The sequence below is a fragment of the Drosophila ficusphila genome, unplaced genomic scaffold (genome assembly GCF_018152265.1).
Source record: "Drosophila ficusphila isolate 14025-0441.05 unplaced genomic scaffold, ASM1815226v1 contig_198, whole genome shotgun sequence".
Taxonomy (NCBI): Eukaryota; Metazoa; Arthropoda; class Insecta; order Diptera; family Drosophilidae; genus Drosophila; species Drosophila ficusphila.
The window spans coordinates 13,411,749-13,433,591 of record NW_025064092.1 but is presented as its reverse complement, the minus strand read 5'-3'; the positions used below and the strand labels follow the sequence as shown (position 1 = coordinate 13,433,591).

General features: G+C 44.4%; 1 protein-coding gene across 1 annotated transcript in view; it reads left to right on the top strand.

Moving 5' to 3' along the window:
• LOC108096997 overlaps window positions 1-21,843 on the top strand; it is an 84,326-nt gene that overhangs the window by 20,240 nt on the left and 42,243 nt on the right. The window contains 1 exon segment of the mRNA XM_043207577.1: window positions 19,469-20,507. Within this exon segment, the coding sequence (XP_043063512.1) occupies window positions 19,522-20,507 (986 nt within the window). The 5' untranslated portion in view covers window positions 19,469-19,521.

The following is a 21,843-nucleotide window of genomic DNA, read 5'->3' as shown; positions in this document are numbered from 1 at the left end:
GTGGCCCTGGCCCGACTAACAACTTCCGGGCGGGGAAATTGGAATGGTTGGAATGGGGCGAGTACGAGGGGAACGAGGGGATCAAGGGGTACGGCATTGGGGGGAAGGCAAGAAATGGAATGGAACGGAACGGAATGGAATGGCTGGGCAGCGGAAATTGCAAGCATAGTCAAATAATGAATCGCACACAGACAATTACTGAGGATGAGGGGTGGAAGGGGGGAGTCTCTTTGAGAAAGGTGGTCAAATCAGCACACTTGTCAAACATTCTGATGGACACTTGAATGGCGACGACGGAGAGGGAAATGCGAAGAAAGGGAGGAGGGAGAAGTGAAGGCCACTTTCTGGCCAAATTGCTTTTAAGAATTATGCCTTCCCTGTTTTCACGTTTATCTTTTTTTTTTGCTTTTCTTTTCTTTTTTCGAATGGAAGGTTCCATTGACTCTTTGTTAAATGGCTAAGAATAGTCTTTGATGGAGATATGTGTGTATATATGTTCCATGCGACATGAAATATGTATGGTGTGCACTCCCCTGATAAAAACATATTCATAATCGTAGGGGCGGCATATTGAGCATACGCCATGTGTGCCGTTTTGCGGAGGCGGAGGACAGCAGTCAGCCGATTTGGCGCCGCCTGCTGTCAACGCCGTCAAGTTCCATTTCCTCCGCCACTTTCAAGTGGTGTACACCGAACATCCACTCAGCTGGGCACACATGCCGCACCACGCACCACGCACCGCATACCACCATATCAATTCCTGGCCATATCTAGCGATATATAACATACGAGTATCGCTGGCTATGCACACAAATGATTTATTTATTTATTTGCTTATTGCCAAATGCCAAAATGACGCAGCTGCCACGATATCGTACTCGTACTCGTACCAGTCCCTCGCAATACCGAACCCACACCCACACGGATCTATTTTCCAATTGCAAATTGCAGAGCTGGCTAAAAAAAGCATGTTTTAACCTACGCCAAAAACAACACGCTTTTCCCGCCAAATAACTTGATTGAGCGGCGAATAGAACACATGTTTGATTTCCTTTTCGCTTCTTTTCGGGAGTTGATGGGAATTTATCCTTTTGGCGGGGTCCAGTGTGTACCAATCAGTGACACATGCAAGTAGATCGATCAAATGCGTTTCGCAGCATTTAAATTCAAATATGTAGTTGTAAGCAAAAGCAAACAAAAGTAAACATAATTTACAATCCAGTCGCAACACTTTCACACGGTTCATCAAAATTGTAACTCCCTATAATGTATGAGTATCACCTGCCGTCGGCACTCCTTTTCACCCGAGTGGGTTGTAATTAAATTGCCATATCCGAACAGTTCAGATTTACAGATTTATAGCCTTTGTCCATGCATATATCATTCGCACAATTGGAAACACGGATGCACAGCCCCCTTTGGAGAATCCCCTAGACAATTAGAGAATCTCTATTTGACAGACTGAAGAATGAACTCGCTGCCTGGCTGCAAGTTCTGAGTTTTGGGAAATTGCCTCATTTCCCGACTTTGCCGGGAAAGTTGCTGTCCTGCTGCCCCTCCTCGTTGCGTTCGCCATTAATTACGAGCTGAGCCAGAAGCCAGAGCCAGTTTCGGTAGATCATTAGTCCACTTGCTAATGGCCTACAAAACAAAAGAAATTTCCTTTCTCCCTGTCGATAGCTTCTCTCTCTTGTTGTCTCCTCCGCTTTCTCCAGTCCTGTGCACTTAATTATGAAATTATGTCTTTTGTCATTTACTGGCTGTTTTCCGCAAAATGCGTTTTCCCCAGATTTCCTTCAACAAATTAATTTTGGTTCACTTTTATTCGGTGAGGTATTTGCAGAGGACTTTGGGCGTATTGATAAGTAGATATTAATTAATTAATTAATTAATATGAAATAAATATATTGGGAAAGTAAATGTAATATGAGAAAATATTAATAACAAAGTAGATAGTATATAGGTAACACATATGTATTTACTGGGTATCTTTCAGTCTATCCAGTTTTCGTTTATTAATTATGTTGGCAGCATTCATGGGGTTGTAGGTGCGGTGCCGAACAGAAACACATGTTGCTAGCTGGCGGAAATTGTTTGAGGGGTGTGTGTTTGGGGGTTTTTCCTGGGGTCTACACTTCTTCTTGAAGACGCGGCGCAACAGCTGGTAACTGTAATTTGGCAACGCCAACTGCCACGCCCACCTCGGCACTTCGCCCACTTTGCTCGCCCCTTCCATGCGTCCTTTTAATTGCGTCTCTCGGTTTTCCGTTTTCCGTTTCTGCGGGGGCGAATTTCTCGTCTTGAACTGCCAAATGAAATTTACATTTTTGACTTCATTTAACTTGGCAACTCTGGCTGAGTGGTGCCTTGTGCGGCACGCTAACATATGCCAATTGACTTGCCACTTGGTAATTTAATATGTGTGCTCCCAGCTCTCAGTTCTCAGCTTTCGACTTTCAGAGTTGGTGAGGCAGCTTTGCCTCGCACCCCTCGTTAATTTTCATCCCGATGTTTTGGCCCCGGGCTGCCAAGGACACCAAAGCCATTGTTCATTCATTCTTGTCACAAAACTGGGCGGCAGATTGTCCAAAGGGGGCGGGGGGCGTGGCGGGTAAATGGGCAAATCAAAGTGAACAATTCACTTGGCCAAATGGCCAAAGTGAACGGTGAACGGTGGACGGTGGACGCGGAGGAGCCATTGTCCGATGGCCTTATGCAACTTTAATTGAATTGCACGCCAAGCTGGAGGGCCAGGACATGGACATGGCGAGGACATGGATATGGGCAAGGACATGGTCGTGCACTGCCAGAACGCGTATTTACAAGCAAACCAAACCAAACCAAACCAAAAACAGGGCTTAAGGCGATAACGAGCTATAATCCGCAAGTACTCGTTTTATTTTTGCTTCTGCCTTTCGCGCTCCCTATTATTAAATTACTTTCAATTTATAAATCCATAAATGCTGTCTCGGCTTGTCAATTTTTCAAATACCAGACTTAAGATTTTCCCAAGTGTGGACTTAGCACAATTTCGATTTGTTGACAGGTCGAGGCGAAGAAATTTTCATTAGATTTATTGATTGCCCAGCACGACGGAGAGTGAGTGGGCCAAATGGTGGATCGCCTCGAGTGGCAGTGGAGCATTTGCCAAATATTAAATTGCTGTGGCGTTTTGTGGGACTCTGAGGTTTTTCCCCATCCATCCATCCATTCAGCAGCCATTTTAATTGTTTTTCTGCGGCTTGTGCCGGTGTTTTTGCCAATTTTGGTTGGCTATAATTAGCATCCAAATAATGTCGTTATAATGCTGATCCATTAAATATGCATTGCTGGCCATTTGGCTGCAGCGGCCAGCGAACTGCACATTAGATGCCAATTAAAATCTGATTTATCGCCGAAGCGGGCAGAAGTGTGAAAGCTGAAAGGGGGCCGCGTTCATCGGCTTTGTCAACAGTTGTGCGGCTAATGCGGCGTATGCGTGATATGACCCGACCAATTATTGATTTTATTCGATTGACCTGATAAAATGTGTCTGTCCGCAAATAGCAAATAGCAAAGTGCTCTGCTAGTGGAAACACCGCTGCCTTTCACCTTTCACTTCTCATCAACTGCACAAAATGGCCGAAAAAGACACAACGGAGCACTAATTTGCAATTAAAATTAAAATTAAAATTGAAAGCGCATGGATATAAGTAAAGGGCTTTTACTGGCAATTTGAAAATTATATGATAAGACCCTGAAAGATAATTTCATTTTTTAGATATTATTGCTATCGTGTAAATGTAGTTATTTTATTTCAATTAACTTCCTCTCATACAAAAAGTATTTGTTTCTTTAAGCCAATTATGGCTTTAGTGGATATTTCAGATGAATAGATGAGTGGCTTTTAGAGGCAGGTGAAACGGAAATGGGCCAGCTCATAAAAGCAAACTCTATTGCTCTCCTTATTCACCACATATTAAATACTTTCCTTTCATGTATGTATATGTATTTGTATATATATATGTATGTATATGTATATGTATGTACGTATACGAGTTTTCCGGGCCGCACACGTTTTCCTTTAAGCCGTACATATGCATATGATGTTTCTGTTTCTATATGCATATTTAATCCGATTTTGCCGTTTGCCGTTTGCCGTTGTTGTTGTTGTTGTTGTTGCTCTTCGGAGGGCGCATTTAATAAAACATTTCAGTATTTCAGTTCAGGTTTCGAATTGTGATGACGACCTGTGATGATTGAGCCTCTGCTTAAGATGTTTTGGCCTCTTTTCATTTTTGCAGTTGCTCGTTGTTATTTATTTTGTTGTTGTTTTTTGCAGTTCATTCTTGTTGTTGTTGTTTACGGCCAGGGCCAAGAGTATCTATCTGGCTGTTGTCGCCATTGTTCCTCCCGGCCAAACAATGCCTATATAGTATATAGTATACGTTCAGTCCAAGATCCCAGTGGCCTGAGGCATTAATTACAACGTTCGCATCGCAGGATGCCCTGCCTGCCTGCCTGTACAATTGGCCATTGTCTCGCAGGACAGCGATATTGCTGGCGAGGAGTAGTAGACGAAGGTGCAAGTGCAGGCCCGGGACCCAAGGAGCAGGCTCCCATTGTTTGGCTAAAAACAATTGCAGCTGCGCCGACTGTCTGCCAAACTGCCGGAAGTTGGCCATTACACAGGGGAAAAAAGTCGATTCAGGTTGAAATTGGCACACGATTTTTATAATGCTACTCGTATAGTTACACGGACAATCCAGATGTATAGTTCAGGTATATATAATTGCAGGAATTATTTTGATTTGATGTGGCTTTCTCTGGTTGCTGTGTAGCGCTTTGTCTGTCTGTCTGCTCCTCCGTCTTTAGTTTGTTAGCCATCATTGTTTGGACCGCACGGCAGTAGCCAGTCGCCCTGCTCCTCCTTGCTCCTCCTTGCTCCTCCGTGTCGTCGTGTCATATCGTGTCCCTTGGCCGGCTTTGTTGCCATTTGCGCTGCGGGGCTCGGCCAAATTGATAAATGCACCTGGGCCACTGCCACTGTACGTGTATTCCGGCCAGCGGAGTCCCCCGCCTGAGCTGCGGATCCCTTCGGCTCCTTCGGTGGCCTTTGTGCCCCGGGGCCATTTGAGCCATTGATTTGATTGCCAACTGCGATCATCTAATTGATGGACGAGCTTACAGGTGCCTTTGTGGGCAAATTGGTTTCGCAACTGACGCGGATCTTGGGGTTTTACAAGTAACTCACCTTTAAATGGCCAGCAGATGCAGATGGTCGGAAAACCCAATAAATGACCAGCAATTGGGCTCAAGATAATGTGATATATTGGATTGATTATCTGATAACTATCTAACCTATCTATTGTTTGCCCTATCTATTATTTATAACTTAAATTTGATCCACCAGAGGGGGAGAGAGTTTTCTGATTTCTATGCAATCACGGACCCCAAATCCTCGAAAGGAAGGCTCCGTTTTGAGCCACGTGCACATGACAGTGGCGGCCTTGGGCCTTCGATTGCAAAGGGTAAAGGGGGTAAAGTGGGTAAAGGGGGTAAAGGGGGCAAGGGCAACCCCCTCCTCGTCACTGGGGGATTGCATCAACAGATGGCAACCCTTTCGCGAGGCCCGCATCCCCACAAGTGTTGCCTATTTCACAGCGCACCGCGACACGGCCAATTGCCTTGAAGGGGGTGTTGCAATGGGTGAAATGGCTGTGGCAGTGGGTGCAGTGGGTGGTGGGCGGAATAGCGTGTGCGGCGCACAGGTGGCGGAGACAACGGGTGGAGGAGGAGGAGGAGGGGGAGGGAGGTTGGACAGAGTGGCAAGCTCTTGATGTTGTCAGTTGGCTTAGAAATGCTGCATAAAAGGACAAAGTAACGTGGAGCCCGAGGAAGCGGGCCAGAACAACAACAGCCACAGCCACAGCTACAGCTACAGCTGCGATCCCTCCCATTAAAAAGCCACCCCAGTGGGTGGTGGTGGTGGGCAACCCACTCACTATCAACCATGGAAAAATGGTTCTCCACAAAGCAACGTCAGCTGCTCAAATGCAACTGGGACGGATGCACAGTGCGAAAAGGGGATCTCGAAAGCAAATTCTAAATGAGGAATTAATAATGAGAAATGAGGAATGAATATTCTGTGTGTTTAGTATTTCCTCACAAACATCCCAAAGAACCTAAAACGAAATTAAATGTATTTTATGCCTTGGAAGTGCTACTATACACTTTATACTATTTTCCATCCACTTTGTTGGGTTCACACTTTATTTCGCTCAGTGCAGACAGCCAACTTTTACCTTTGCAGGTTGAAGCACTTTTAGCCGCCTTTGTGTTGCACGTGCCCGTTGTTTTTGTTTCTTGGCCCCTCCCCTTGGGAGCACCCACCTGACATCACCCACAACCACCACCAACTAGCCACCACCGACCACCGACCACCCACCACCCATCACCCACCACCCACCAGCCACCTGACGAAGTGTAAGGTCGTCGGAGTCGCTCGCTGCGTTTTTTGGGAGCAGCCTGCGCACTTGCCGCTTTTAATGAAGGCATTTAGCAATCCGATGCCGAAAAAAGCGGCAAATTGCGGGTGAATACCAGTTGTACTTGACCTTTGACTTTCACTGATAAAGAGTAGAAAAGGAACTGCAGTGGCCTTGAAATCGCTAAAGACCCAGAAATCCAGTTAAAGAGTTTGAAAGGTTTTCAATAGAGAGAGATTCGATCGAGCTAACAGTCAAGATTAATACATAGTTAGAAGATGGAAATACATAATAAATAGTAATTCTAATCAGAAGGTGAATGCTTGATTATTGAGTAATCTAATCACTGTCAATAGTGTCACAGGTTTCAAGAGAAAATAATTAATAGCAAATGGAAACCTCGGAAGTGCCAAGCAAAAAAGATTAAGGAGTCTTTTGGTCTCATCTCATAAGCCGGCAGAAACGCTCTTGGCCTGTTAATGACCCAAGTTCGAGCACTTTAAAAGCTCGTTGTTTTAAGTGGGTACATTTGCATTCCCCAGTCTGGCCACGCCCACCGCCCACCGACCCTCGCCTCCTTACTGCCACACCTCAGCCTCAGCAAAAAGTGTGACAACAACACACGGGGACACCTAAATGAAAACCAAAGTCTAAATTGCAGAGCAGCTGAAACCGGAGCTCAAGTGGCCTGCGGCCATGCGTGGAAACTCTCGTGAAAATCGTGAAAAGTGAAAAGTGGGTGAAAAGCGCGGGTGGGAAATTCGCGCTTGGACAACTTTTTTTCATTTCGCGTGGCGAATGGCGAACGGCGGATGGCAAATGACTCGCGGCCCCAAGCTGTCCAAAGTGGTCACTCGGCATTTCGGAATCGCATTTCCATTTCCACAGCCATTTCCACTCCCATTGCCGATTTCTTGGAGCGCCACTGACTGACGCACTAATTGATTTCAAGGCCCCGAGGGTTGCCGAAAAACGAGACGACAAAACACAACAGCTTAATTATATTTCGAGTTCCGAGTTTTGCCAATTGTTTTCAAGCAAAAAAACCGAAATAAAACTGAACACTGAAGAGGAGTTGCACTTTGGCCAGGTTAATTAATTTTTCCTTTTCCAGCAGGTGGCCAAGTTTTCATTCAATCAAGCGTGCCAAGTGCGCCGCCAAAAGAAGAACTTTGAACTTGATTTTTTTTGGCACCAACTTCGGCTGCTTCTACCTCCCCCCGCCGCCGTCGTCTTTATCCGCCTCCAATGCCAGCATTTTAATTAGCCTAATTAATTTTTGGCACAAAAACCGAGAGAAAACCTCAGCCAAGAGCCAAAACTTTTCACGGCATTTCGATGGGGGTGCTTTTTATTTAGCTGTTTGCTGGTGTTCGTTGCGGATGGAAAGGGAAAACCTGATGGGAAAAGGGAGTGCAGAGTGCAGAGTGACTAAAGTTTTGAGGAGGAGGCTGCCAAGAAAACGATGCGACGGTGCGTAGTTTCATAAATTGTTCCAAACGCGTCTGAATAGCAGTTGAACAGTTGACTGGTTGCCACAACAACAGGCCGTGTCTGTGGCAGGAACAATATGTTGCAGGTATAATATTATATTATATATTTCGGATAAATTAGGGATTCTAGAAAAGTAAGCCAAACCTGGCTTCCAGATCCCATAACATAACTAGTTATATCCCTATCTTAAGGTGACCTTTCCTTTATTGTTAGTAGTTGGTTTCCCAAATGATCTGCGATTCAATTTTTGAATTCGGGAAGGTCGGTTTATTGATCTCCTGCTAGTGGAATGTTTTCAAGCTTCGAATAGTTTGCATACCCACAATTCAGGGCACTTCAAATCGATTTTAGAAACCCTCAAAATGGAGCACATGCATTTAAATGGCTCTCTTCGCTCCTAATGTGCCAGTATTTTGTAATTAGTTGGATATTTAGCACTAAGCGGAAGCGGAAACAATCCGATGGTGCTCGCTAACAGCAACATTTCCCCTGTTAAATACGTAAACCAATAATGGCAGAGCAGACACCCAACTATATGGTACAACTCCCCCCAGTTAACACACATAAGTTTGGCGCAGGACAGCTGCCAATGCCAATGGGCCAGGACCAGCTGCTCCTCCTTCCTTCCGGAAGTATGCAGGCGGGCTGACAAACCGTTTAGGAAGTTGAACGGCCGGCGAACTGCGAACTGACACTCAGAATGCCAGGAAGGAAGGCGGAAGTGTGTAATTCAATGCGGGCGGAGGATGCGGAACGAAGCTCTACAGGATGGGGAAACCAACCAAACCAAGGAGCTTGCTAATCCAAAAATGCAACAAGCACCCGGCCAACAAAAGGTTAAGTTTCTTGGAGGTGGAGAGCAAAGGAACTGGCAACCAAGAATACAGAAAACTAAATTTAAAATTTAATATTGATATGATCTACATATGCACGAGTAGATTGAGATATTTAGTTTTGCTTTAAATGGTTTCGTTTTGAAATTGAACAATGCCAACCAATGATATTGAACTGATTTAATTGTTAGGCTATTATGGTGTAAAAAGAAGGCTACGGCTTCTCTTTCCCGAAGGAATTGCTCATCAGAGTCCAGTGTCTAGAGTGTCGAGATATGCAAAACGGGCAAATGCACTTAGTCGATATGGCTGCTCTTAGCCGGAGCCAAAGTTGTTGCTACTTGCCGGAGTTCTCATGAGCTCTCATAAATCGTGCCAACTTGTGCGCTCAAAGAGCCGAAAAATGACATCCAATGGTGACCCCAGGGGTGGTGGCCAAAGGATGCGGAGGAGCCAAGGTGGAGAGGGGAGAGGGAAGCTGAGGGGAGCGGCAAATGGCAGCTTTGGCATCAACTCAAGTGGCCATAATGGCATATACGATGAACAGGAAGGCCATGTTGTTGTTTTTTGTTGTTCTTGTTGTTGTTTTTGTTGTTTTTGTTGTTTTTGTTGTTTTTGTTGTTTGGTGGGAGTGGAAGAGGGAAACGGGGGGCACGTGGGGGAAGTGGGGAAGTGTTACAGGAAACAGGAAGTGCGGCAGATAGCAGAGCAAAAGTTGGCTACGTCCCAGTTCTAGGACAACGACACCAAAAGGCAACACGGCCACCGCCACATTACCATCATCATCATCATCGTGACAATCATTATCACAATCATCACAATCATCACAATCATCAGAATCATCATCATCTGGAGGTCTGGGCATATTTTGCACCACTCGAAACAGAAATTTATAATTCAACTTTTATAGAAACGTCATCGGTTGTGGGCCTTAATTATGCGCTCGTTAGACGACTTGCTTTGTGCCACACGGATTTCTCAATTGAATGCATTTCATTTCATTTCATTTGATTTCATTTCATCGCATTTCGCATTTTGCATTTCATTCATTTCGCATTTCGTTTGGCTGCACTGCGAACTGACAAATTTCTTAATTGCAAGGCAGCTTTTCGGAATGCCTTTTCATCTACCCCGAAAAATGCAAACAGAAAGATTGAAAGCAGCAAAAAGCGAGAGGAATCAAAGGGGGAAAATGGGCCAAAACCAAAAACAAAAAAAGGAAACTAAAAAAGGAACGAATTTATCAGTTGGGCTAACCAGACTATTAGATACTGTGTACTTTTTGGCAAAAGGACTGCGATTAATTTCGATTTGCCACCAAATTTCTGAATACGATTTTAGGTAAGCAAGGGAAATAGTTTCTATTTGATCAATCGCAAACATCAGAGCCTCATAATCGGTACTTTAAGGCAGAATGAACGAAATCAGGCCAACCGAGCGTGGGATCTGCTCAAAAATGGAAAAAAAGTGGTCGAGAAAGTGGGGAAGGGAGGGAATATCTGGTCTAATGGCCGCTGGCAAATGCAAAAAAGGCTGTTGCCTGTTTGTTGCTGCTGCTGCTGCTGCTGCTGCTGCTGCTGCTGCTGTTGCAACCTTGAAGTTGCATAGAAAGCAGAAACAGAAGCAGAAAAAAATTGAATTTAATTCAAATTGAGCTCGCCTGCGCCGCACACCGAACAAAAGAAATGAGAACTGCTCTTAAAAGAGCTCAACAATGTCTTGGCATAGTTGCCCTTCATCCACCACCCAACCACCCAACCACCCAACCTCCAGCTGCTATCTGCTATCCGCTCGCAGCGCCAAGGCGTCTCTTTTTGTGGCATGTGCTAAAATAGACAAGTTTATTGCCAGTTTCGGGGGCCTGTGGGGCAAACAATGACGAGGCCAAAAGGGTAGACAAGTGCTAGGCCATGTTCTTCTTGCGCTGGCAAAGGTTACACACAACACACAACTAGAAGTGTGCGTTTCGGTTTGGTTTGTTTTCGTTTTGCTTTGTTTTGTTTCATTTTTTGTTTCGCTGCTTAGCACTAGGTCAAAATGCTGGGGACAGTTGTCATTCTGCTGGCGAGCAGCTCGAGTTAAAGTCCCAATTTGACCTCAGTTCCATATTTCAGTTGCACATTTCCTTTGCTGCTTCTGCTTCTGCTTCTGCTGGTGAGTCCGGCTCAGTTTTTGTCATGTGTCAGAGAGATTGGACAAGATCCTGGGTCGTCTGCTTTCTCCTTTCTCCTTTCTCGTATCTCTTGGCTGCAGTTTCAGCGCATTTGGGTCCAGTGTTTGCCCTCGGTTATTCACAGTTCTCCGAGCTCTCCGAGCTTAATTGTCATACATTTTTTTTTTCAGGGGCCGGACTTTTTATGACGGCCCCGAAAACTGGGTTAAAACGACCGAAACACTCTAAACTGTGGACGGCAAACCAAGGGTCAAGAAGGCCAAATCTGGCAGTATATTTTCGGTGGGCTTACTCGAAAAAGTATAACATTTTCGGGTTGTTTGCACTGGTAAGCCACACACTTTCAAATTAAATTAGCCAGTTACCAGTTGCCTGTTATTGAAATATATATATAAAAAAAGAATTAAATATTGCCAAATATATATAAAATATATATATATATATATACAAAGATTATTCAGTTAAATATTGCAAATTGAAACACCTTCTTGTCTGCTTTAAATTTCAAGCAGCATTTCCCGAACATTTTCCAGCCGCATTGTGCTCCCACTAACTTAATCATTCGGCTTCATTTGCGAATTTAACTGCCGCATTTGGACGCCGCTTTTCATTTACCGAGCATTTCTTTTACGAGCGGCGGAAAAGTTTGCCAGGGCACTTTCTTCTCTCGGGAGACGGAGCAATTAGGCAAGGTTGCGCCACCTCCACTTCTTCTCCGCTTTCTCCGCCTAATCAACAGACCAACCAAATAGATACGTATATATAGTAACAAAGGAACGGCGAGTAAATTATTTGGCAATTTCAAAGGTTGCTGCCGCTGACCTGATGACGGCCAATTAAAAAGCAAAATTTGCGTCAAGCGACAAAACAGACAAAGGCGAAAATAAACGAAAAGCGGTCCGAACTTAATTGAAAATTATCAAGAACAGACGGCTGGGTCATAAAGGCAGGAATACATTTTTGGCGAATCGCTGGAGCCGGGGATCAGGGGTCAGGGGGTCAGGTGGCCTTCGCCCCAGAGACAAGTGTCACCACACGAATCGCACCATTAACTGCCCTAGGGCAGATACAGATGATTTCCTTAACAAACTCATGGGAGATGGGAGTACTACATTTTAAAGACATTACGCCGAGCGCTTTGTGGCATAAATACACAGCCAAAAAATGTCTTGAACTACTTTTCCGAAAGTATATCCTGTAAAAATTAAAAAGTAGAACAAATCGTAAAAGAGAATTCAGAGGTATTCTGATTAGGACTAAGTTGCAGAAATCACAATTTTCAGTGAAACTCCATTCTGTGTTTTCAGTGTAGTGCAGTGTGTATACCTTGAGTGCGAGTCGACACGTTTTCATTGCTTGATAAAATGAAATTTTATGGCACACAGCACACAGCACCGGACACAGAACTCAGGACTGAGGACTGAGGACTCAGGACTCAGGACACAGGAGATAAAAAGCGAAAGCGTTAGCGGGAATGGGAATGGGAATGGGAATGGGGACAGGACCTCCTCCTTGACTGACCGAAAATTGAAACAGAGCGGCTATGAATTTCCAGCCAAGACAATGGCCTCAACGTGCTCGGCCTTTGGCCTTCCTGTTCGCTCGTCCCGTTTCGTCCTGCTTCGTCCCGTCTCGTCCTGCTTCGTCCTGCTCGTTCTGCCCCGAACAGTTTGGGGCTAGTTTCATTCCCCAGGCGGGACAAACAAACATACAAACAAACCAAAGCCAAAACCAAAGCAAAGCAACTGGAGAGTCGGGCGAATGTTCAAGATAATTGAATGAAAATTCATTCGTGTGCTTTTCGATTTGGGAGTACGAAGAAAACTTTTGTCCAGGCATCAGGCATCAGGCACCAGGCACCAGGCCTCTTGCTTCGGGCTTTTTGTCAACAACCAACAAATTCGTTTTTTCCTTTTACTTTGTTTTACATTTCTTTCTTTTTTTCGCTTTTCGTTTTTGTTTTTTTTTTTGTCATTGGTATTCGGTGAATTTCACATGTTTTTGCGAGTGTGCGGGCAAAAGTATTTACATGTCGTTGCCATTTCCAAAATGTTCCCTTCGGTGGTGAAGGGGAGTTCACAGCTCAAATCGAATTAGAGCTTTGTCGTCGTCCGTTGTTGTCTTATTTGTTTAATTTGTGAAAAGGCTGCCGTGTGCCCCCTTTCCACCCCTGAAGGAGAAAGGAGAAAGGAGACGGCTTGTGGCGTCCCTTTGGCTCAACAAGTTGAACCCTAAAAGAATTTGCATAAAAATTCATGCGGCTCGCTCCCCTCGTTCGCCCCAGATATTTATATCTGTATCAGTTTTCTTATACGATTTATTTTATTTTAGGTCTGCTCGACTAGGCGGCGATTAGTTTGGCATTCCCCAGAAGCATTAAATCAGCATAATTCCGTGATTTCGTTGGGGGCGAAGGGATTGCCCCAGCGATTTGCCTTTTTCGGAGGAACTCTCAATGTCAGCGAGAGCGTAGCGAAAGTAATTTACAATATCGATGCGACAGGGCCGCAGCCTTGGACGGCTTCCATTTCCTTGGAATTTTCCCACTGTTTTTCCCTCTTTTTTTTACCTTTACCTTTTCCGCTTTTTTTGTATTATTTAACGGAGGCTGTAGCTTTGCCAATGAGGCGTCGGCGAAGGTGAAGGTGCCATCGTTCGTTCTCATTACTTAAAAGCGAGACGCCAAAAATGTTGATTGAACACTGAGCCCACACGGCGTATGCGCAATTATTTGCAAGTACAATTTTCCCAAGTGTGTATGGCATGAGCAAATACGGTTAAAAGCCAATAAAATGAAATAAGAAGAGCATTTAATTCGTATCGGGGTCGCATTTCCACTGGAGTCCACTGGCGCTACGCGAAATGATCGAATTAAGTCGTTGGCATTTGTTAAGCGAATTCAAGGGTTGCAATTTCATTAAGGGAATTTCGATATTGATTGTTGCATTCGCCAGGAAGGCCATTGAATATAATGATATTAATAAGCTTAAGAACTTACGGGCTCTCTGTGATTAAAAGAATTCATTATGTTGCCTTGCGGTAATACAAAGTATAGGTATATATTCCATGGGATATTTACGTGAGTTAACTACAAAATGTATAATCGATATACAAGAAAATCATTGCGCAATTTTTTTAATCTATTATTTCTGATCAGATCGAAATTGTAAGTTATCGATTATATGATATTTTCAATTTAATCAAACAATGAATCGATAACACTGTGCGACAAAAAAATGTTTGAGTTGATTTTTTCTTATTTTTCACTTCTACTAGTCAAAATAAGAATACAAGTTTTTGGATTTGTTAATATCAATAGCCAATCAGCTTCTACGCACACTCAAAGGTCCCAAAAACGCGTGTTTTTGCATATTTCACAGCCTTATAATACCATATTGGGAAAATATTTTTTCACCGTTATAAGCGTTTTATGCAAGTTCAATATCTATTAATTAAAATATATTAAGCAAATATAACGTTAGGCTTTTATAACAATGCTTTAAAATTTTTTTCTCCCAGCTCTATACCCTGGGCGACTTCGTATGGAACTTGTTACGCGAGGATACCTCTAAAAAAGCCAAAAAAATCAGAAAAAAATTTCACTTTTAAAAAAAATAATAGTTTATTGGAAGTAAAAAAAAAATAATATTTTGAGTTAAATATTTTCATAATAATAATTTCATAAAATTTATCATAAAACAAGAAAGGAAGCTAGCTTCGGAAAGCCGAAGCTTATATACCCTTGCAGTCATCAAATCTTTCGAACAGAATACACAAAGGCTAAAGAACATCGAAGCTACGACGACTTTTCTATTAGTTTTCCATATTTTTGACTATTGTTCATATGGCAGCTATATGATATAGTTGTCCGATTTTGATGAAATTTTTTTTATAAATCAAGGCTAGTTTAAAAACTTGATACTCAAAAAATCATGCTCGTGGGATAAAAAACAACGATCTCTCCTATGACAGCTATATGATAGAGTTATCCGATTTTGTTCAAATTTAATACGAAATTCAATAACACTTAGAAAGCGCCATCTTGAAGAATTCAAGTCGATCTGATCAAAAACAACGGCGTGAAAATTTTTTATTTCATTCTCTCGTATAGGAGCTATCCGATATAGTCGGCCGATCCGGCCCGTTCCGACTTATATACTGCGTGCAATAACTACACACCTTTTGGGAAAGTTTCAGCAAGATAGCTTTAAAACTGAGAGACTAGTTTGCGCGGAAACGGACAGATGGACAGACGGACAGACAGACAGACGGACAGACGGACAGACGGACAGATGGACAGACGGACAGACGGACAGACGTACATACATATTTCGATTCAGATCGTGATGCTGATCAAGAATATATATACTTTATGGGGTCTGAGGTGTCTCCTTCTCTGCGTTGCAAACTTCTGACTGAAATTATAATACCCTTTTGCTCTGCAAGGGTATAAAAAGAAATCCTATCACTTAGAAGGTGGCATAAATATTTTTGTGCATAACTTATGCCCCTTAACGGAAAACAAACAAAAAAGGAACTCAAACAAACATTTCGTTAAATTTTGTCGCACAGTGTAATCGATTACTTGATCGTCCGAACAACTCATGGATCGTCCGTCTTCTTTGCGATAGACTCGGTTATAAATCGATTTTTTCGATTATAGCTTCCATTACCAAATTGAATCGCCTCGCCCTCAGTCCCAGAACGAAACTTAAGACGTGCATCTCGCTCACTTGCTGAATATTTATCGAATAATGAATAAACCCCACGCACACACACTCACACACACACACACACTCTCAGATTCCATTAACCGTATTACGTAAAAGTTGCAAATAAAAAAGCACGAAATTTACCGAACTGCCAAATGGAGAAAAGGATGTGTGCAATATGTATATAGAGGATGCTAAAGGGATACTTTTGATGCTTTACTGGCAAATTTACGGCTGTGCTCCAGGTGAATTCCGGCTTTCGGCTTCCGTATACTGGATTCTGGATTTTCCGAGCGGCTCAGTGGCCGTCATTCATGGCCAATAAAAAGCGGAGCATAAAAATATGAATTTTATGTCTGCGTATTTAAAACGACAATAAGCAACGTGTGGCTTGTGAATGAAAAGAATGGAAATAAGAGAAAGTAAAGCTCAAATCTCTGGCAGGGGCAATCAAAACAAAATAAAAAGCGAAACAGCGAACAGTGAACAGTGAAAGCAATGCGCTCAATGAAGCTGAAAAGCAAGAAAAGCAAGAAAAGCGGTGGAAGTTGGTGGGCATACTACTCGTAGAATTGCAAAATCAAATGGAAACACAAAAAACTGAGTCTCAAGCAGGTGTATATATAGATATATATACGTGTATATGTATATATATCTCACTGCTTGTGTTCCTGGCAGCTGCTGAACATGAAAATGAGTTTTCTCCTTCGACTGCCTTTTATGCCAGCCAAGTCAAATAAAAATAATAATAAAATCAGCGCAATAAGCAAGCAATGAAAGCGGCGAAAGCGAGACGAAGCTTCGATTTATACACAGATGAGCAATCATAAATATTAATGTTAATACAGCTGAGCCCGGGAACCTCGGCAAAAGTGGAGAAACTCTTGGAAGTCGGGGCAATCGAGGCAATCGAGGCAACCGGGGCGATGTCTCTACTGACCATTGCCTAATGGAATGGCAATCGGAATGAGAGCATTGATAACTGAAAGTTAAGTTTTGTTCTTTGCCAAGTTCTTGCTCCCAGGAAAAAGCGTATTTTTTTTTGTTTTGGCCCAAAGCTTTATGTTAATATCGGCGACTTTTCCTGACAGTCGCTGCCTCATAAAGCAGGCGGTGAGCATAAATCTTCGGCTCGAGGAAGGCAGGCCCCATATGAGCTGACAAAAAAAAAAACGGATCCCCATTCCAACGGGCGACATGGAGGCGCGCTGTCTCTCTGATTTATTTGCCAACGTGTGTACCACGCTGCGTATGCGTATTATTTTGCCTCTTTTATTTCCCCTTCTCCCGCCGCGACAGCTATCAATGACAGCGGCTTGATTTTGCATTTAAAAGTAAATTATATATCTGCAGATTCTGCGACAGCGACAGCCTCAAAAAAAAAAAAAAAAAAAAAGCTGGAGAACTGTGCAAATATCTTGCCACATAAGCGACAATTTATTTGCATATTTTCATGGCGCCGACGGAGTGAAAAAGTGAGTCGTCCTAGTTGCTGTTTACATTGAACCCCCAGCGAAAGGGGCGAAGCCAACACAAATAACAAATTGGTTGGCTATAAGTGAAGAACTTGCAAGACAGCTCGACGCACAGTGGAGTTACCTCGTATATTTCCACATGGCTTCAGAGCAACTGGTGAATACGAGTACTTTCTGTCGAGTCCACATTCAATTGTAATTATTTAGCCGCCACTTATTGCCTTTGACAAATGGTTAAGCCCGTAAAGTTTGATTCCTTGCAACATAATTTGCAATTTGTTGTCGATATTATAACGCAGAATGGACGGGAAATCCCCTGAATGCCCCACAATAAGCCCGCTCGCTGGGCAAACGGTTTACTATATGTCCGATATATATCTGCAATTTGAGTCCGCTTACAACATAAATTCGTGTTGCGCTGTGTTGACCCATTTCAAATTGTTATCGCGTTAACATCCGACATGTTTAAATGTCAAATTGATCTCGTAACCAGGCGACACTCACACACACGAAGTCAGAGTCTCTGTGTGTGTGTGTGTGCTAGCCTGTTTGTATTTTTACTCTCCCTTTGACTAATATCAACACCAGAGTTTCCTTTCCCGCGTTGTTTGTGTTTAATTATGTATATCTGTGTAGGGCACACACATGGCGCACACGCACACACACACACATACACACAAAGCCAACCCAAACAGAGCTTACACGGGTGCCATGTGCCATTTGCTTTCGTACAAGGCGCTTACAGCTTACAGCGAATGGAGATGGAGATGGAGATTCGCTCCCTACGACAGTTGTTTTTCTTCCTGTGTACTATACTATATATATATATTCCCGCTTCCTTGAGCCTGCTCCACGCTCTCCAAATAGTGCGGTAACTTTTCTATTGTCATGTGCCGCTGTGTGTGGCAGTGTTTGCCATTGTTTGTCTTCTGGCGCTGACTTCCGCTCCCGCCTGATAAGCAAATGGCGCCAAGCAGCTATTATTAATTATTTTGATTTCCAGTCTCGGGCTCCACCTATAAATAACAATGGTGGCACGAGAAAAAGCAGTTGTGCAGGACACGTGTCTAGCCCCTAGAATAATGAGTAGCTGACAAAACAAAAAATTGATAGAATTGATATTGCCTATAGACAGGCAGTAAGCCGGAATAACCAACTTGTGTGAAATATTTGTGAAATTTTAAATAAATCAATTCCCCTCTAATAACGAATAACAATTGTTTTCTCAGTTCTCAGTTCTGTATGCACTCTGCAATTAATTGACACACCAGCAGAGCATTCATCAAAATCGGTTACTTGAAATGTCGGGGAGGCAAACACTTGGTTTTCGTATTCAGGGTGTCTGCATTTTGATAAATTGTTCGATAAGCTGGTGCTGGCTATTATTGCCGGAGTCCAGTGTGCTGCCTGCTCAATCGACTCCATAGATCCGCTCAAATATCTCAATAGCCTTTCAAAGCATTCCCCTTCTTTGTGACCCTCAATGGCGGCCTATCAATGAGCCAATTTACACACAACTGCAAGTCTCCCCTGAGTAAGTGAGTGTGAGTGTGTGCTTGTGTGTGTGGCAAGCCACAACGAAGCACTTTTTGGCACGTTAATGTGTTAGAGGTCCTCGCACACACACACACACGACACATGCAGGGGCACATGGGCCGTAATTAATGATTTAACGCACACCTACGCACAAGGGTCTCTCCCGAAAAGTATGCTACGATTCTGTCTATACGCACAAAATGTGTTTCTCATTATTTTTTCGTACTCCACACACATACACTGGCACACTGGCACACACAAACACACGCACACACGCACAGAAGGTTTTACAAAAAGCAATGCACGTGCGTATAAATTATGTTTTGGCTTTATTACGTTGGCAAGGGGAGGCGGGGGGTCGAGTGTTGTGTTTTAAGGGAGGGTGTTCGTGTGTGTGTTGGTGTGTGGGTGTGTGGGTGGGTTGGTGCCCATTGCTGACGCCAAGTATCGCATTAAAAATCAATTTCCCAAACTTTGCACGTACACAAGGAGAAAATTGTCGGCTCCCAAATTGAGTTCAAATGAGCTCATCAAAACTGCGAATCAAATACATATTTAGTGCAAAAAGCAAGCGAACAACATTAATACTGATAGAATGAGAGCACGTGCTATTCGACTTATAGACTTGAATTTTTCTTAAACGGATACATATATAGAATCATATATCAGTATCCGGATATACTTGTTTTTCTCAGTGCAAGCTGATGCTGCTGTTATATAGCTTGATATTAGGTTTTAATGACTGTCCTAATTGCTTGGCTTCCCTCTTCACTTTCAGCAATCGCCGGCAAGATGGAATGACCAGCGTTCGCTTAGTTGGCCCCCCAGAAAATGCTGCCACAGCCAGCGGCAGCAGCAGCGGCAACAACTCCATCAGCGGCAGCAGCAACCTCCGGAGCAGCGACACCTGCAACACCTGCGGCAGCGGGAGCTGCAGCTGCAGCAGCAGCAGCATCAGCTAGGAATGGCCAGCGACGTCGCGTGGAAGCAGCAACAGAAGGCTGCAACGGCAACATCAACAGTAATAGCAACATCAACAGCAACAGCAACGGCAACAGCAACAGCAACAGCAACATCGGCAACTGCAACACCAAGCTTGGCAGCAGCAACAGCAACAGCAACAACAACAACAACAACAACAACAACAACAGATTAGGTCAAATGCATTCCAACGATGAGCCGCCCATGACGGTGATCGTCGATGGGGGCGGTGGCAGTGGCGTTTCCGGTGGGAGTGGCCACCGGCGCGGAAGCCGCAGGCTGCGCAAAACAAGTTCCTCCAGTGCCAATGCGAAGTCATCATCGGGGATGAACCCCGCGGCGACGGCGACAGCGACAGCGAGCAGCGGCGGTCAAAGGTCATCGCATCACCGCCAGACATCGAACGCCTCGGGATCCGATCGAGATGGCAGAGAAGGCAGCAGGCGCCGCTATCCGGGAAGGGGGGATCGCCAGGAGCAGCGGGATCGCCGCGAGCGGCAGGAGCGGCAGGAGCAGCAGGCACCGCGTCGGCGGGCAGGTCGCCGGCACAGTGGAGCCTCCTCGCTGAGCGACGCCGCAGCAGCAGCAGCGGCAGCAGCGGCAGGTGGGCGGTCGCGGGGCGGCGGCGGCGGAGCGGTCAGCTCTTCGACCGCCTCCAGCTGCAATGGGAGCTGCAGCTCCGACGACGGCGACTCCTCGCAGACCTCCTCCTCCAGCTCGTCCAGTTCGTCCGGGGAGCCGAACCTGCCGTATCCGGGATTCCCCGAGATCTCCATGAAGGCGCTGACGCAGTACACCCGGCCACGCAACTGGTGCCTGATGCTCATCACCAATCCATATCCTTTGCAAAGCGAACAAAACAAAACAAAACAAAAGCAAAACAAAAAGCAGGCTGGGGATGCCCTAATTACCATTGTCCTTCGCTGCCAGTTTACCCCTGGGTGAGTGCGTATGTGTGTGTGAGTCTGTGTGTTGGTATGTGTGTGCCGGAGTGTCCTTGTCACACATTTCCCAGGATGTGCGTTGTGAGCCTATTGATTTTTCTCCTCTTTTTTGTGTCCTCTCGATTTTCTCTCCACTTTTTGACGTATTTTTTTTTTTTTTTTTTTTTTTTTTTTTTTTTAATGGGCCTAAGGACACTCGAATCGAATCGGTCGGCAAAGGTTGAATGCGTTTCGATGGGGGCGACATGCCGCTGCAGGATGCGGACATCCGAATTTTCAATGGGTGCATATGATCTGTGCCCCAAAAGTGTTCTCGGTTTTGGCTGAATGATTGTTTAATCTTTCCGAACTTGCTTCGAATTTATTTCTTTTTTTTTTTTTTACACATTTATGCTACAAATTGGATTTTATAGGACAACCATAATAGCAGGACCTAAATTGTATTCTCCAAACAGTGGGTACAAGTAGTTCGATCTGCTTCGCTATTTTTCCAGCTGCCTGTTGCAAAATTCATGCCACAATGTCAGCAGTTGCAAAAGGTAGAAGTACTGCGTGTGTGCGCGAGTTCGCTGGGCATAAATAATAAATATCTGAATGGGCGTCATCATCGGGAGACGGGAACGGTGGAGCAGCGGAGCAGTGGATGTATGTCCTCCAGTCCCAGTTGGCGGATCCTTCCGCTGCCGACTTGTTTCTCATATTTGCCGCATCCCCATCCATTTTCTGCGGGGATAATGTGCGCAAATCAGTAGGATGTGGGATGTGGGATGTGGGATGTGGGATATGGTATATGGGATATCGTATATGGGATATGGGATATGGGATGCGGAGGCGGAGGCGGAAGGAAGAAGATGACAACCCTGGCGACTCGATGTTGTTTATCTGCCACTGCCACTGCCAATGGCACTTCCCCTGCTCCTCCTTCGAGTAGCATGTGGCATGTGGCACATGTGCATGAAAAATCGCTTTGCATACTTCTCTTCTCGGCGCGCACTTCACATTTCACTCGGAGCGAAATTAAAATTGACTGACGTTGATATTTATTTATGCCCGTTCTCGGGGCTGAGTAAATTATGATAATTGAGTTTAGAACGTCGTGGTTCTCCTCCGGTTCTCCGGTTCTCCGGTGACATTCCGGCGGAAGTCGTGAGTGAAGTGCTTTTATTTTAAGCCAGAAAGCCACGCTGATGTCTGCGATTACCCACTTGATATGCCACCTCCCCCACTT